This window comes from Rhipicephalus microplus, chromosome 6, assembly GCF_043290135.1.
Source record: "Rhipicephalus microplus isolate Deutch F79 chromosome 6, USDA_Rmic, whole genome shotgun sequence".
Classification (NCBI taxonomy): Eukaryota; Metazoa; Arthropoda; class Arachnida; order Ixodida; family Ixodidae; genus Rhipicephalus; species Rhipicephalus microplus.
The window spans coordinates 34040822-34056743 of record NC_134705.1 but is presented as its reverse complement, the minus strand read 5'-3'; the positions used below and the strand labels follow the sequence as shown (position 1 = coordinate 34056743).

Below are 15922 nucleotides of genomic sequence, written 5' to 3'. Positions count from 1 at the left end.
AATCTGCCTCATACACTGATTTAATAGAGAGGAGGCGCCCTGCAATAAATTTTCGCCCCACCCCCTAACGGCAAGCACACCTGTGGGCCTACCCCTTTAAATGCGGACCAGTTCGCCATTCACAGTGTGCTCGAAGTGCCGGGAGATGTACCTCTCGCTGAAGTGCAGCTCACACACAGCCGAGTTTTTTTGAAGCAGCTTGTCAGCACGTGGCATCACTCTCCGCCACTGCGCTAACAGAGCTCCGTCCTTTGAAACGCCGAACAACGCATGCTTCTTTTTAGCTGACTTGTAGCTTGTAGCGAACCCCGGGACGAAGCAATGACTGTTTTCGCGCCATGAGAGTGCATACAGAAGCATTGGTGTCAAAGTGCCACCGCAATTAAAAAAAACTAGGACAAATGCGCCCAACGAAATTGTCAGAAACGTGCAAACAACGTATAAACGATTGCGCGCGCCCCCACGCGGCTCCTCCTCGGAGGCTTCAGTGCGCTCCGTAGGCCCTGCTTGCCGCTCATCACACTTTCCTGTTCCAGCCACTGTAGCGTGGTCGAGTGCCCTCTTGAAGTAGCTCTCGGCACGCTCGGATCATGACCTTGGCAGCAGGACGCCACTGGTGTTGCAGGTTTTTTTGTGACACATTTCCACTGCCTCCTCTTGCGGCGGCCCACGTAGAACACTTCAAAGCGTTGCTTGACAGCGTTGTCTGCAGTGAGGTGAGGCCCCTCGCAGAGAGCGCACTTGGGCAAGCATTCGTGGCCTTCTTGTGAGACGTGGTTCCGCATCCCCTGCAAATTGTGCTCTCCGGTGCTGGGCACATGTCGGCATGATGACCAGCCTCCTGCAAGTGCAGCAAACATCTGTCTGGCATACAGCGAAGTATGCTAGCGATGCACATGGCATAGTTTGGCCTTCCAAGTCCATCAAAAAGAACAATGATGATGGTAGTATCCCTGCTGTGTTTCACTTCAAGGGCTTTGGGGTTCCTTGGCTAACGATTATGTCCCATAGCTGATTGTGGTCAAAGCCGAAGCCAACGCCCTGCATTATCTTTTTGCATGTGTTATCTGGCGCCTCGAGGTATGAGTTGACTTCAAATTGGGCAAACCCCCTCTACAGAGAAGCTTCGAATTTCACGGGGTATCCTTTTCTCTTGGCGTACTAATAATAAAGATGTTTTGAACCATGGTGGCACAGACAAAGACTTCTTCAATCTTGGCCAGAGCAAGTTGAGCTGCAATAACGAGGGCCTGTGTCACCTTGATCTGGCTGATCTTCCTGACACCCACCCCGCCCCTGGAGCGAATTATGATTCTAAAGTGCTCCCTTGGTTGATGGAGGAGCCTAGAGGCAGCAGAAAGCCGTTTCATGACAACCCCGGGTGGCGGGGAAATGGGGCCCACCGCGTCCACTGCTGCATTGCCAAACTTTCTCAGCCGCTGACGCCGCGCTGGCTTTGCGACTTCCGCTTTGAAATGGCAGGGTCTATTCCAACTCCAGCCACTCCTCGTGGTGATGTCTTCCCTTTCGACTATCACATGCGTGGACAATCTTAGGAGCAACACGACGACGTCCGAGAGCTAGACCCCGACGCGCCTAACAACCATGCCTCAGATTTGAAGTGAAAAGGTCCCGAAAAATGGCACAAGTGCCACCCACCGGCACAAACTTGCCATCGGTGTGGTGTTCTAGACAAACTGCGTCAAATGGTGTAAGAATTCACTGAAGACGCTATGTGTTTTTGGGCTTAAACCATCTACTGAAGCAAGAGCCGATGTTTGTGCATCCACACTAGTAGGCGCCCTCCCGCGCTCCTCATGCGTAAGAGGGAGACAGAATATTAGGTGGACATGTGAGATTAAGAAGTTTGTAGGTATAATGTGGCAGCAGAAAGCATTGAACAGCGTTGAATGGCAGAACATGGGAGAGACCTTTGCCCTGCAGAGGGCTTAGTAAGGGTGGTGATGATGATGATGAAATGTAAAAGGGTGCAGGTTTAATCCCAGCCAATAGAAAGTTATCTTTTACTGTAAATACCATCCTGTATATTTTCTTTACTATCATTGTCTGTTAGCTATCTTTAATATTGTGTTCATAAAAAAGAAAAATGAGAACTTGAAAATTCCCTCTTTTTTTCTTTACACACGATATTCATTATAATACTAAATCTTCTGGTTTTATGGCTCTATCTGGGATTCATTGATTTATATGTGGAGCTTCATGTCCCAAGACCACTATATGACCATGAGAGACGTCGTAGTGAATGTCTCTGGAACTTTCGACCTCCTAGGGTTCTTTAACGTGCACGCATATCTGACCACACGGGCCTACGGCAATTTTGCCACCATCGAAAATGCAGTCGCCGCAGCTGGAATACAATCCAGCGACCTGCGGGTCAGCAGTCGAGTACCTTACCCACTAAAGCACTGCAGCAGTGCTGGCTCAATCTGTGAGCACTGTACATTAGTCACCCTCATGTTAAAGAGGTGGGTCTGCGTAAGGCTTACGTTACAAACAATGGCCAGACAATGATGCTCCTCGACTCAGCACGAGGAGTGCTGCGCCATACTGATTTTCCAATAATGCGCCGAGAAGGCTCTAACGTCAAGCTGTCAAGAAACCCTGGTTCATTAAACTAGAATACAATGCAGTGCAACATCCACTGCCTGCGGGCAAAGGCTGTACCACAACACACTTGAGAACCCCCTGCACTGCAGTTTCACCCGACAGTGGTCCACCAAGCACGTGATAAATCGTGGAAAAAAAGTGTCATAATGCAATAGTATGCACGTATAATGATGCTAAGAATTGTTCATGAAAGAGTAGGGCAATCTCCTGCCTCCTTTCATCTATTGCCTTTGTACACTAAGGAAACATTAATTCATACATTAGAATCCTGTCTATAGGATTACACCTAACTTTTGACAAAACCTAATGTGACCAAAAATATATCTTCCTTGTACTTACTCAGGGGTGAATAGGGATGCTGAGTTCAAGTGTGAAATCAACCACATTAGAAGCAGTTAAGCAGCGATTCCTTTTACGCGATTTCCCCTTATCAAGACTTTACCATATTCATGAAACAATTGGAAATACTGTGGACGCCCTTCCACGTGATAAAGATATCAGTTGAAAGTTGAAAAAATTGAGTAGCATTGTGTCCCATTTCATCCCTTGTGCTGTCTTTTCACACTGGGAGCTCAGATTAACCAAACAATCAGGAGCCCTTTCCCTACCCTGGTAATAGGGACAAGCGAAGCTTGGCATGAGTGTGCATTACATACTGCTTCTTTTATGTTCTGTTGCACTACGCCATGCTTTTTTCTCTAAGCATTTAGTTTTACACACACTATTAATTTTGAGCCTCCACGTAAGCATTTAGTTTTATTATAGGTATTGGCCATCCCTAAAACATTGTTTTTGGGTGGAATCAGCATGCCAAGTTTTGCGGCCCCATTCTTCTGATAAGGCAAGGGCTCCCAAAGTTGTACCCCCTGTAAAAATAGCAGCCTCAAGTTTGTGACACCTTCCAGAAAAAAAAAAAGTGAAGCAAAATCACTACGTGAGTAAATGGGCTAAGATCTTTTTCTGTCACTGCCAAAAAGACAGACAAACGTACACCAGTGGCAGTACTGCGAGTAGTCTCCACTGGTAGGCAGGCGCACGCCGACCAGGTTATAGCACCCCTCGGTAGGTGCCAGTTGAACCCAGCGGCCACGCATGTACACGGTCTGCTGGGCTTCCTCCAGTTCATGCAGTTCTCGACCACCAGACGCACTGGGCTCCATGCTGGAAGGGGGGGGGGGGGAACAATGTCAACAGAGTCTTTATACAGAAAAAAGTTCTCTAAAGAAAAAAAAACACCCACTAACTTTTGATTAAGGAAACTTCTTGTTGAGCAAGTTGTTATCTCTAGAAATGACAACATCTTTGTTGTAAGTTATATATTAGCAATATTGCAACAACAGTACGAAGAGACATTATGGGCAAGAAAGAGCGCTGGTTGTCAACTGAATTTACTGAAGGTGCTACGACCACTTTTATACAGAGTGCAAAAACAATGCTCATGCGAAACAACACATGGGTGACCATCAAAAATATTTTTAACACAGAAAAGAACACTCTCTCTCGGAAAAAATAAAGGAAGGCGCACTGCTGATGCATCGATCCGCGGCTTTCCTGATCAACAATGCTTCTATAATCTCTCTTTCATTTTCTGTTCTTGATATCTTCAAAACCCATATTTTGTGGAACAGGGGACTGCACTTGCAATCTTTGCAGTGTAAAACCATGCGGCTGCCATAGCTATCCTTAACATTGCAAGCATGCTGTCTTGCCAGGTCATTGAAGCATTACCCAGTTTGTCCCATGTGTATCTTTCCACATGTCAATGGTGGTACCTCATACACAACATCAGAATCGCATACTGTCAACCTAATCTCGTGACAAGCATTGCATGATTGACTAATCCTGTTGCTAGCACACAAACTTTTGAAAGCTTCCAAGGGGTGGAAAACAACAAACTGATATCATGTCTGGTTCCAATTTTCTTTGAATTGTTAGATACCTTATGTACGTATGGTATAACATGCAAAGGTCCTTGATCATTCTGTTTTTCCTTTGGGTCCCGTTTTGTCGAGCTTTACCTGAACCTTTAGCTGAATGTGTCAAGTGGACGTATCATTGTGTATGTGTGTTGTGCTGAGAGTCGTCAGGGTCTATCGATTCAACCTGACCCTTACAGTGAGTGATGCAAGTATGTCATTACTTTTGTGCGGAGTTCCTTGCCTTTCGCCGCTCTCTCTAACTAGAAATAATTTTCTCCTTACCTTTTCATCCACAATTATATATTATTAGACTAGCCATAGATGTAATTACTAGTACTGTAACAAGCATGTTCATCGAAAGAGCTTCAGCAAGAGATGCGCGAAGGCAAGCAAGACAGCTGCAGCACAGAAGACACGAACATCGTCATCCTTTTTCTCACTGGCACAGAGCTGATGCCGATGTGCACCGGTACAGTACGAATATCTGACTCCATACTGAGAACCACTGTCTACTATTATATCTATTTACCAGAGTTTTATTAACTACAACAAGATGCAAAATAATATGAGACAGCCTTAAAGGCAGTGCCAGAGTATTCATTAGCAGTTAGAAATTTTTCGCCTTTACTTTTCATGCACTCCAACTGCCCCCGACGTATACACTCAATGTAACAATCATATAGAAGTAGCCAATTAGTTCCCAAAACAGGAGCGCGCAACTCATCAGTCAACAGGAAATGCCATAGCAATGCAGCCCCTCGAAATCAGCAACACTATGACACTGTGGACACTTTGAAGCCAACAATGCCCAAATTGAGCAAGACAAGAAGTTAGAAGAGGATAAACACGCGAGAAGGAGGGTCATCCAGAGCACTAAGGTGGCCTAAGCTTGCAAGGTCACAAGTTCGAATCTCGCCTATGTGTGTGTGTATTCTTTTTTTAAATTCAAATATGGAGTTCCAAACAGTCAAACTATGAGTTATGCGAAGTTGAGAACTGATAGGCGGCCAGGTGGTATTCGACAGTGCTAAGAAAGTGCACCAAAGCCCGCTACTTGAAGATAGTGCAGTCAGTCAGTCAGTCAGTCAAGAAACTTTATTTGGTCCTGAGAAGACGAGAATGCCCCCATCAGGGGGTACCGTCTGTGGGCCCCACCCGCAATGGCGCCGGGAGGTTAAACCTCTCGGCGACTTCGCGAGCTCTTTGAACTGCCCTTAGCTGCTGGTCCTTTGCGGAGCTGGTGATAAGCTGGAGCCAGTCTTCCTCAGTGGAGGGAGACCCTGAGCCCCTGTGCAAGTCGTGACACTGCCACAGCATGTGCTGGAGGGTGCACCTCGGATGACCACAGCGCGGACAGCGTGGGTCTATTCCCTCTATGAATTTCCACCAAATAAACTGACATGAATACGTGTTTGTTTGTAAAATTCCCAGGGTGATTGCCTGTGGTCTATTTAGATGTGGGTGTGGATGCGGAAACTTCCGACGCACCAGCTGATAGTGCTTACAGACCTCGTTAAAAGTGAGATGAGGGTCCCTTTGCCACTGGCCTCCCTCAGCCTCCGAGTGCCCACTTACGGCGCGGTGTGTAAAACCTCGCGCCTGGGAGTGTGCAAGTTCGTTGGCGTTTGGGATGGTTTCATGAGTATCACTGCCCACATGACCAGGGAACCAAATTATATGCTTTTTGCCTGTCCAAGATGCAGCAGAGAGAACGCGCGCGGCTTCTTTGCACACCGAGCCTTTCATATATGTTCTGGTGGCGGCTCGCAAGTCCGTGTAAATAGTAGAGCGGTTCGTAGTGGCTATGGCGATGGCCACTGCCACCTGTTCGGCTTTGTCGGCATCTGAATTTTCGAGCGTAAGTGATGTCAGCAGCTCTCCCCGTAATGACGTAGCTGCTGAAACAAAATGATTGGAAGCTGAAGATGGTGTAGCAGCCCAGCATACACCGACAAAATTCGGTTCAATTGCCTATGCCCGACCATTCCCAATCGTACGTTGTTTACTTAAAACGCATGACGAAGAAATCACTTTAAGAAAGAAGGCAGAAAAAGGTCTGGGGTGCAGCCTCACTGGTGACTGAGTAGCTGCCAGTAATGCACTCCCTCACCATAGCAGGATTGGCCACCCTGGTTGAGTACTTGACCACTACCTCCATTGAGTACAGCAATTAAACCCTTGACCCTCAGTCCCCAGCGGCTGCGAAGCAACTGTGCAAGGTGGCAGTCAGACCTGTGACGCAGCAGAGGTTTCCTGTACATGCCACTGGCTACAGAAAAACCATGCCTGCTTTTCTCTAGCTGACCTAGCGTGGCCAAGCAAGTCATGTGACCCGTGTCACAGCCGGCCAATCAACCCTTTTAGGGGCGAAGCTCCTTATAGCGGCACCCGTTCGTCCCTCATAGCCGCTGTAGTATGTAACAAGTATAACATTTTGACCTCCAAGGTGGTGCCGGTGAGAGATTTCTTCTGTGCATTGTTCAACAATAAACAATAGTGCTCAATGTACATGCCAATGGCTGCTAATGGGGAATGAGAAACAGGAGCATTTGGCTTTTAGTTAACGCCCACACTGCGATCCCCATTAGTATCCATTGGCATGTACATTGAGCACTATCTGACAAGAGAGAGAATAAACTTTTATTAATAACAAATGCACACTGAGCGTTCTTTGGGTGGGGCCCTCAGTCCAGGGCTCCATTGCCTTGCGCTACCCTGCGAGCCCGCTGGACCAGCTGCTGCTGTTCCTATCGGCGTAAGCTGAGCAGTGCAGACTCCCAAGAAGAAGGGGTGGGGTTGGGAATGGGAGGAACGCCCTGTGGGGCAGAGCAATCCAACGTGGAGTGGTACACCATTGGTACGGATCCACAGAAGGGGCAGTAGGAGGGGTAGAGAGTCAGATGAAAGCGATTTAGCATACAAAGGCAAGGAAATTAATTGGTCTGTAGTTGCCGCCAAGTGACAGCATCTGCTCTGTTGAGTGAAGGATGAGGGGTAGGATACGTATAACGGCTCTGTCGGTAGTACTCCAGCGTAGCGTTGTAGTTTAGTGGTTCTATCGATGCGTCGTCTGGATTAGACAGTTCTTTCGATGGAGCCCGGCCGGTCAGCTCTCGGGCAACCGCATGAACGCGTTCATTACCATGGAGAGAGGTGTGTCCAGGAGTCCAGACGATACGCACAGAATGTAATGCGGATGGTGAGACAGAAGAGAGGATATTGTGTGTATGTGCAGCCACAAGTCTTTCAGCGAAAGCACGGCAAGCAGCTTGTGGATCTGTTACAATAGTGACAGGGGAGTCATGTGTAGTAATATGTCCTGTGTAGAGATACCAGGACGGTAGCCGAATAGTATATCAGGAAAAAAGTGATTGTCTTCGAGAAATGGTTGTAGTCGAGAGAGGACAACGCGTTCAAAAGAGTTTAGCTACAGATGAGGTTAAGGATATAAGGCGAAGATTCTGGAGGATAGTGGCTTGCCAGGCTTTGGAATAAGTATGATTTCTGCGTGTCGCTACTCCTGTGGTAGCGTGCCGTTGTTCCAATGTTCGTTGTAAAAAGCGGTTAAATATTCGATGAACTGGTCATTTAAGTTACGCAAAAGTGTGTACGTAATTCCGTTTGTACCGGGTGCTGTGTTACGCTTAATGCTTTGCAAAGCTGCCCTAACCTCTGCTTCTGTAATGTCCTCATCTAGAGGCGTATTGTGTACGTGTGGATAATCGCGGTAGGCGGGACGGGGGCCCGTGGATACATTGTGTTGCTTTGAGGTGTGCAGCAGAGTGGTATCGCCGAGCCCTGATTTGTGGAGAATGGTGCGGATTGCGTTAGCAGAGTGTGATTTTGTCTGTGTGGGATTTAAGAGAGCATGGAGTATACGCCACGTTCGAGGTGTACTTAGTGAGCCGTTGAGTCGATCGCAGAAGTTATGCCAATTGTTGCTAGTGAGGATGTTCGCATTGTCATGTGCCTCAGTAGCTAGTTGGGCGATTCGGAGACGAAGTTTTCGGTTATGTTTCTGTTGCCGCCACCCCCGTGTCAAGCCTCTTTGGGCATCCCATAGATGCAGCAGATGCCGGTCCACATCCGGCGTTTCTGTCGTCGCAGCAATGAGTTTGGTAGCTCTTTGAAAATCGGACTGAAGTTGTGATATCCAAGCCTCTAGGCAAGGAGAGTCCTGATGGGTAGTTGTGCGATTACGCCTAAATACATCCCGATTTATTAAGTTTTATGATGCGCTCTGGGGCATGCGTGGCTGCTACTTGGAGCTTTATAGTTAGTATATGATGATCACTGGCTAGATTCACCATGAGGTTGCACCAGGAATGGTGACTAGCCCCCTTGACTATCGTGAGGTCGGGGCATGTGTCCCTGCTCACACTATTACCTAGGCGAGTGGGTTGATAAAGTTCTGTCAGCAGGGTCATGCGATGAATCGCGAGAACCTGTGTGAGTCGTCGGCCTTAAGGCGTTTCTGTTGCGTAGCCCCAAGCCAGATGGGGGCATTGAAATCTCCTACAATAACTATGTGTTTACCCAACTTGCATAGTTGTGCAAATAGATGACCGAAGTCATCGTTCCTGGCGTCAGGTGCACTGTAAACATTAAGCACGTACAGGCTGCTACTGGAACGAGAGCACGGGACTGATTCGAGAAGTACGTGTGAGATGGAGGTGCTTTGAAGGGTGTGTTCTATAACAGTGACATGCTTAGAAACTAACGTAGCTGTGCGATGTGGTCTATTCTTCGTTACGTCTGTGTATGTGGTGTAACCCGGAAGCCTAGGGAACAGTGACATGCTTAGAAACTAACGTAGCTGTGCGATGTGGTCTATTCTTCGTTACGTCTGTGTATGTGGTGTAACCCGGAAGCCTAGGGGTACATTGTACTTGTTGTAACGCTATGACATCGGGAGTAATCCGCTGCGTCGCAATGAATTGCATCAGAGCTCCGCGTTTCCTACGATACCCCCTGATATTCCACTGTCACACACGTAGGAGTTGAGGGGTGTCAAGCGTTGACCTACGGTTTCTCGCCATAATCATGTAATAGCGGGGCCTCGGTAGTACACGGAGGCATTTCAGACTGTGCTAAATCTTGGTGGAGGGTGGTGGGAAGCGGGACGGCAGCAGCTGCGGCTGTTGGGACGGTTTTTCGGGACGGTGATAGGAAACGGGAGGGGCGTATGTAAGGATGCGGTCGCTGTGTTTCACGTGACGGAGACGTGGTGCGTTTTGCTGCAGATGGCGCAATATCAAGCTGGCCAAGTGCAGCCGATATCTGCTGTTTAACATCCATTACAATCTGCTGGACAGCAGGTTGCAGGGCCTCCTGGATCAATTGTTGGAGTGGAGTTGTTAGTTCAGCCATAATGCTATCCTTCATTTTCTGCATTTCCACCTGCATCATAGCTGCGAATTCGTTTCTTAAAGTAGCCATTTCGTTCACCGCCTCTCGTGTGCTATAGTCGGATCGTGCCGTAGTTGACGGCATGTCAGGGTGAAGCTGAGTGTCCACTGATATGGGTTGTGGTAGTCTAGGTGGCGTTGGTTGTGGTGTTCTTTACTGCGTTGATGTTTGTGTGAGGGAGTGGGACTGGTGTGGAGAGGAAGGGAGAGGAGGGAACTGCCCTGCCCAGCTTACCGTTTGTGCTTTCTTGAGGGAACCGCTTTGCTGGCCATGATGATGCGTTGTCCCATCCGTGTGCCAGCCTTGAGATCCCTGCTGGCCAGCGAAACCGCTCAGCGAGGACGAGTTTCCTCGTTTGGGCCCCGACTTATCCCTGGAACGGCTCCTTCGCCTGGCTGCACTCGCGGACGCACTGCTGTGCCGTCCGGGGCTGGGAGATGGTGACTGGGCCTTCCTGGTGGGAGTAGCTGACCGGGGTGGTTTGCGTCAGTTGACTGGTGGCAAAAACCACTTTGGGCATGGTTTGGCAGCCGTCGGGTGGTCACCACCACAAAGCATGCAGGAAGAGCGGCACTCGTGGTTGTTAGGTAATAGTAAATCCCCGCACACTCGACATTTCGGTGTGTCAGGAGGCTGTGGGCACACATCCTCGCAGTGTCCTGTTTTGTTGCACTTTCTACAGTGGGGAATAGTTCGTTTGTAGAGGTAGCAGCGAAGAGCCTGTCCGTACGCATTGACGAAGAAAGGGACTCGCTTGCCACAAAATGTGAGCACCATTGCTCCGGAGTTGCCGAGGCGTCTGCACGTAAGGACCTCGTAGCCCAGTACTTCAACTTCTGTCAGGAAGTCGTCTGGTGTGATTTCATGGCCTATTCTGTTGACCACACCTTTGCACGAATTATCAGGCGCAATACCATAAGAGGTGATGTCGTAGGTTGCTGCGTGCACTGTAATTTTGGTGATTTGTCTAAGTGCAGTGGCGATGTGTTCAGGTGAGGTGCTTATTGTTAGCACATTTTGATTTTCGTCAACACGAAGCTTAATATCAGGCTTCTCACTGCGTATATTTGCTGCATGAACTACGACGGGAAGTAACGTCTTGGGACTAACCTTGCTCAGATTTAATCCACCATGGGGACGGATTGCTAGTTTGTAGTCCTCGGCAGGGAGCGGTGGGAGTCTTGGTAGATGCGTCTTAGGCCGGCTCTGGCGTCGAGCGGGCTCAGACGGCGTGCTGGGCAGCTGTTGAGTCGGTACGGTATGGGGTTGCAGCTGTCGGCGTTTGTTCGCTCTCTTGGTAACAGTGATCCGTGGATGTGCGTTGTGCTCATTGCTCGCCTGCGTATCGACGTCTTGACTGGTCTGCGTATCCATCATGTGGTCCGTAGAGCGAGAGGGCAATGAGTGCTTCTCGTCGGCTGCGACGCTCCCAGAGACGCTCACCATCAGCTGTAGAGCGGGGCAGCGTTCTGTCCAAGCCGCGTTTCCGGCTTGTTAGGGTTAGCGAGGTGGACCTCGCCTAAGAACTTTCGAAAGCGTTAGGATGTTTAAGAGTGCACTCACAGGTTGAAGTCCGGTATAGGCTTGACAGTGGTGATGCTAGGAACAAGTTCCTATCATTGCAACAGGTCGCCAGGAAGAAATTCTTCTTGAAAATGAACCTGAGCCGGAGCCGATATGATTCGCGTCCGTCGCATGCTCTCCGCTGTGTCAGACGACTATCTGACAACTATCTGACAAGAAAGGATTGCTACATTATACTTGCTGTGTGTAACCTCCTTGGTTTTAGAAAGGTTTAGCGAGCGTTGGGCCGCAGTGCCATGAATACAGTGAACTAGTATATACCATGAACTCGAGGTGGTTAAAGGTGGGACGTAGACCCGAAGCGCAAGCCGTAAGAAAGTGTGCGTGTGCCACCTCTCGTTTAGTCCTTGGAATGCCTGCTGGATGGCGGTGCTTTTATACGGGGAATACATGATGAAAAGATGCGAGATGGTGGTACTTGGAGTGTTGAATAGATGGACGAATGGACACACAGACAGATGCATGGATGGACGCATGAACGGATGCAGGAGCGGATGCTTGGACGAACGCAGAAACGGATGCACGAACAGATGCACGCACAGACGGGCGGATGGACGCATGGACGGTCACACAGACGGACGCATGGGCGGACGGAAGCGAGAACGAATGAACGGACGAATGTTTCGCCCCACTCTCCATCATTCACTTTGTGGATATGCTGCCAATTTTTTTTCATTTTCCACAAAAACAAATGGCCACAATAAACATGGGAGAAGAGTCTGTCATCAGTCTCGCCAAAGCTCAGTCTACGCCTCAAACCATTGCGCACCTCCTGCTTTTCGACCTCTTCGTTGGCCTGTCGCAAGGTTATGCGCGCTCCTTGCATACACAACACGTGGCAACAAGGCATTGAACATGGTTCTATAGGCGATGCCAGGAAGAGCCCACAATGAGGGACAAGTTATGTTATGGGTCACTTTCTGCTGCAGCAATGTCGGTGGCTTCCCTGCATGCTAGAGTGGCATCGACCTGAATTTCCCCTGTTCTTGCTATGGCTACCTGCAAGACAGCAGCTTTGACTCGGCATAAGGCCTACTGCCCTTCTATCTGTACGCATAGCTTCTCTGTTAGCCAACCTCCCTTCTTTCCTCGACATGAGATTGCGACTTCAGATTGATGGTGCAACATTAACATGTCTTGCGGCAACACCAACTTTTTGACCACTTCCTCTAAGTGTACTTCCAGGGTCCGAGCCCCTGCGATATGGGACATGTCAAGAACTATGTCCACCACGTCAACAAGCCGCAAAATGCAATCCCAGTGTCTGCCAATTTGCATCAGCTGCCTAGGGCGCAACAGCAACAGGTCACCAGCAAGCCCCGTCGGCTTTAGAACAAGGATGTCATCGTCGATGGCTGTGGTTAACAGCTGCATTAAAGACTACACATCAGCAACCAGGTGTTGCCTGCACAGGCCATTCGCGGAGGCCCTGATGAAGTACAGCTTCAATTGCTAACAGCCCAGAATGGTCAGTTGGGACCTCAGGAGAAGAAGCCTGTGTATTCCTCCTCGCCATCAATAAATGTGCCAGATTCTAACAAAAGTCACCCTTCCAGCACAACAAAAAAGCAGTGAATGCGATAGCAACACATCGGGCTGCTATACGAAATAAGGCTACAAGATTTAGGAACCATACGAAATATAGTGAACATGGTCGATTGTGTTTGAATTGACATTAATGTAGTAAGCAGTGTCTAAATAGGTGTTGTAAATAGTCTACTGCGTGACCTCTAAAAGGTTGCGAAGTCCAAGTTTGGCATCGAGAAACTTGACAAGCCACAGGTTTTCACATTGAAGTACATTAACGTTGAAGTCTCCAGAGGCTATCACCAGCACATCCTGTAGGCACACCGCACGAAAGTTGTGCAGCATGAAGTTCATGACATTAGCCCGCAGAGTTCCTGGTGAGATGCACACTGTTGCGAAGACGAAGCTGTGCAGTGTTTGAGCGACGTAATCGTCACTACAGCCCATGTGGGGCCGCGAGTTGAGTTTGTCCGTCTAAAGTGAAAGAGGTGGCACGCATTTAGAGGTTTTACAATGCCCCTTTCATCCAACTGTCTGTGCTTCAGTGAACCCACCCCTCCACTGATCACGCCATTAGACACATCAATGTTTAGGGAAAGCATGTATGGCTTGTCAAAACAAAGAACGTTTATTTTAAGCCCACTGACAGCAAACCAGTGGTAAACAATGTATGCAGGGTGTTGCAAGAAATGTGTCCAATATTGTTTAAAAATCAGCAAAAGACGCTATTTGCTCGGTGTCTTCACAGTTGCTTTTTCTGTAGCAGCAGGCATCTTAAGAAGGTTGAAGAGACGATCTGAAATGTTAATTAGGAGGGTTAAATAATTTACTTTTTAATTAGTGGAGTTCAGCAGTTAAATCAAATGGCGAATTAAAGTCCCTGATGCAAGAAACTCATTGCTGCTTTGAGATTTCAGAAAAGTGGCCCCTAGTTACAACTACAAATTAATGAAGTTCTCCTAAATGCTGCGGTGAAATCGAAACCAAAGAATCGAAGAGTGCAACAAGCACACAACTACAATGACGTCACTATTAAAAACAGCAGTTACAGAAGTGCACTTCTTCCCTGTTCGTCAACGATGTGCGTCGTGCGTGCTCTAACTGCGAGCGCTGACCACACCCAGGCAACAAAGTCGCTTGATGGTTGATTTAACGATGCTCTCTAATTTCTGTTGCGCTCTTTCGCATTTTGGTTTCACCGCAGACTTGGGAGAATTCCATTAATTCGCAGTTATTACTAAAGGCCATTTTTTTGAAATCTCAAAGTGGCAATCTGTTCTTCGCATGAAGGCTTTCAATTCTCTCTTTTCACATTACTGCCAAACTCCACTATTTAAAAAGTTAATTATTTCAACTTTCCTAATTACCGTTCCAAATAATATCTTCAATGCTCTGAAGATGCCTGCCACTATAAAAAAAGCAACTGTGAAGACAGTGAGCAAATATTACCTCTTCCTGATTTCAAGAAGATTGAACATATTTATTGTAACACACTGTATACATAGGTCGCCATCAGAGAGGTGGACAGTATGAGCAATGTGGTCTAGTTGGTTAAAGCATTAAAGCATAACACTGAAGAGCTAGGTGTCGCTGGCTCAAATTATCTCCCAATTTATTTTTATCTGTGCTTTTTATGAGTGTATGTGTGTGTGTGTGTATACATATATATATATATGTATAGTTGATTCCGGCTATATTGAACTCGAAGGGGATCGCGAAATAGTTCAACACATTGAGAATCGGACATACAAAATATGCGTATTTAAGACCTAAACTGAAGCATTTCAGGCTTCAGAAATCGATACAAGAGCTAACATAAATATTCGCTCAAAAACAAGCTGTGAAATGCAGCTTACTGCACTTTACTTTGCATGAAAATAGTCTGTAAACTTGTCTTGCTTCTTGCTTGCCGTCAAGTTCCAGTCATCCTTAATATCACTGAAACTTTTCGAATTAGTGAACTTAGCTCCTCCGGCCAAAGCGTTGATTGACGCAAAACGCCGATGCAAGCTTAGTAGCGCGGCAAAAGCTTGGTTGGCTGCGGCAGCAAAATCGTTGGCACATTCGTGACTGCACGGCTATACTCCTGCGGCACTGGCAACCGCAGCCAAAATCTCAGCATCGATGCAGTCAGAAACAGCAACGTTGTCATTTGTACTGATGAAGTCGCTCAATGCCCGAGGTGGTGCCTCGAAACGCTAATAAGTCACAAAATTCACTGAAGCATCCTAATCCGTTGTCAGCGGTCATGACGCACCCGAAGTCGTCACCTGGCCCGCAAGGAACGTTCACGACAGTGTTTTACTTGACGTAGCTCTAAGCGCCAGTCATAATTTTTATCACTACATGCAGGGCAACGTTCAGTTCGATTCCCCAATGAGGATTTATCGGGAACGAGGCGAGAAGTACACAAGAACACAAGGTGCAAAATACGCCATGCCGAGTTCGTCCGAGTTCCCATCTCGACATGCTGGCGATATTGCCAGGTTCCATTTCCCAAGTTTTTGTTATCGTCCCAAAACACCACACGATCCTCAGCGCAAACCGTACCTGCAGTTTTCGAGAAGGTTCCGGACTGTAGTAGAGCATTTCCATAAGATCACGCTCACTGTGCGAACGGTACAGATTGTTCTGGAACCTACGCCACCGCCAGCGATAACGCTAGAACATTCGACGGCAAGAGTATAAATGCCGACCCACTTCCCCGCTTGTCAGTTGTGGATCGAAGGCCGACGCTCCGTTCCCTCTGCCGCTATCAGTCCTAGACTGCTATGTGTGCAAGACTGCTGCTGTAATTGGACTTTCCGTTTACCGGGCACAGGTTCGCCCAAATAAACAGTTAAATCCCAACACGA

The 15922-nt window shown here is 47.9% G+C and overlaps 1 protein-coding gene across 2 annotated transcripts in view; it reads right to left on the bottom strand.

Annotated features, from left to right (window-relative positions):
- Positions 1-15922, bottom strand: part of Atg14 (autophagy related protein 14) — a 131602-nt gene that overhangs the window by 49075 nt on the left and 66605 nt on the right. For both annotated transcript variants that reach the window (XM_037419201.2, XM_075865906.1), the window contains one exon: positions 3620-3789. In XM_037419201.2, coding sequence (XP_037275098.2) covers positions 3620-3789 — 170 coding nt within the window. The remainder of the gene's footprint in view (positions 1-3619; positions 3790-15922) is intronic.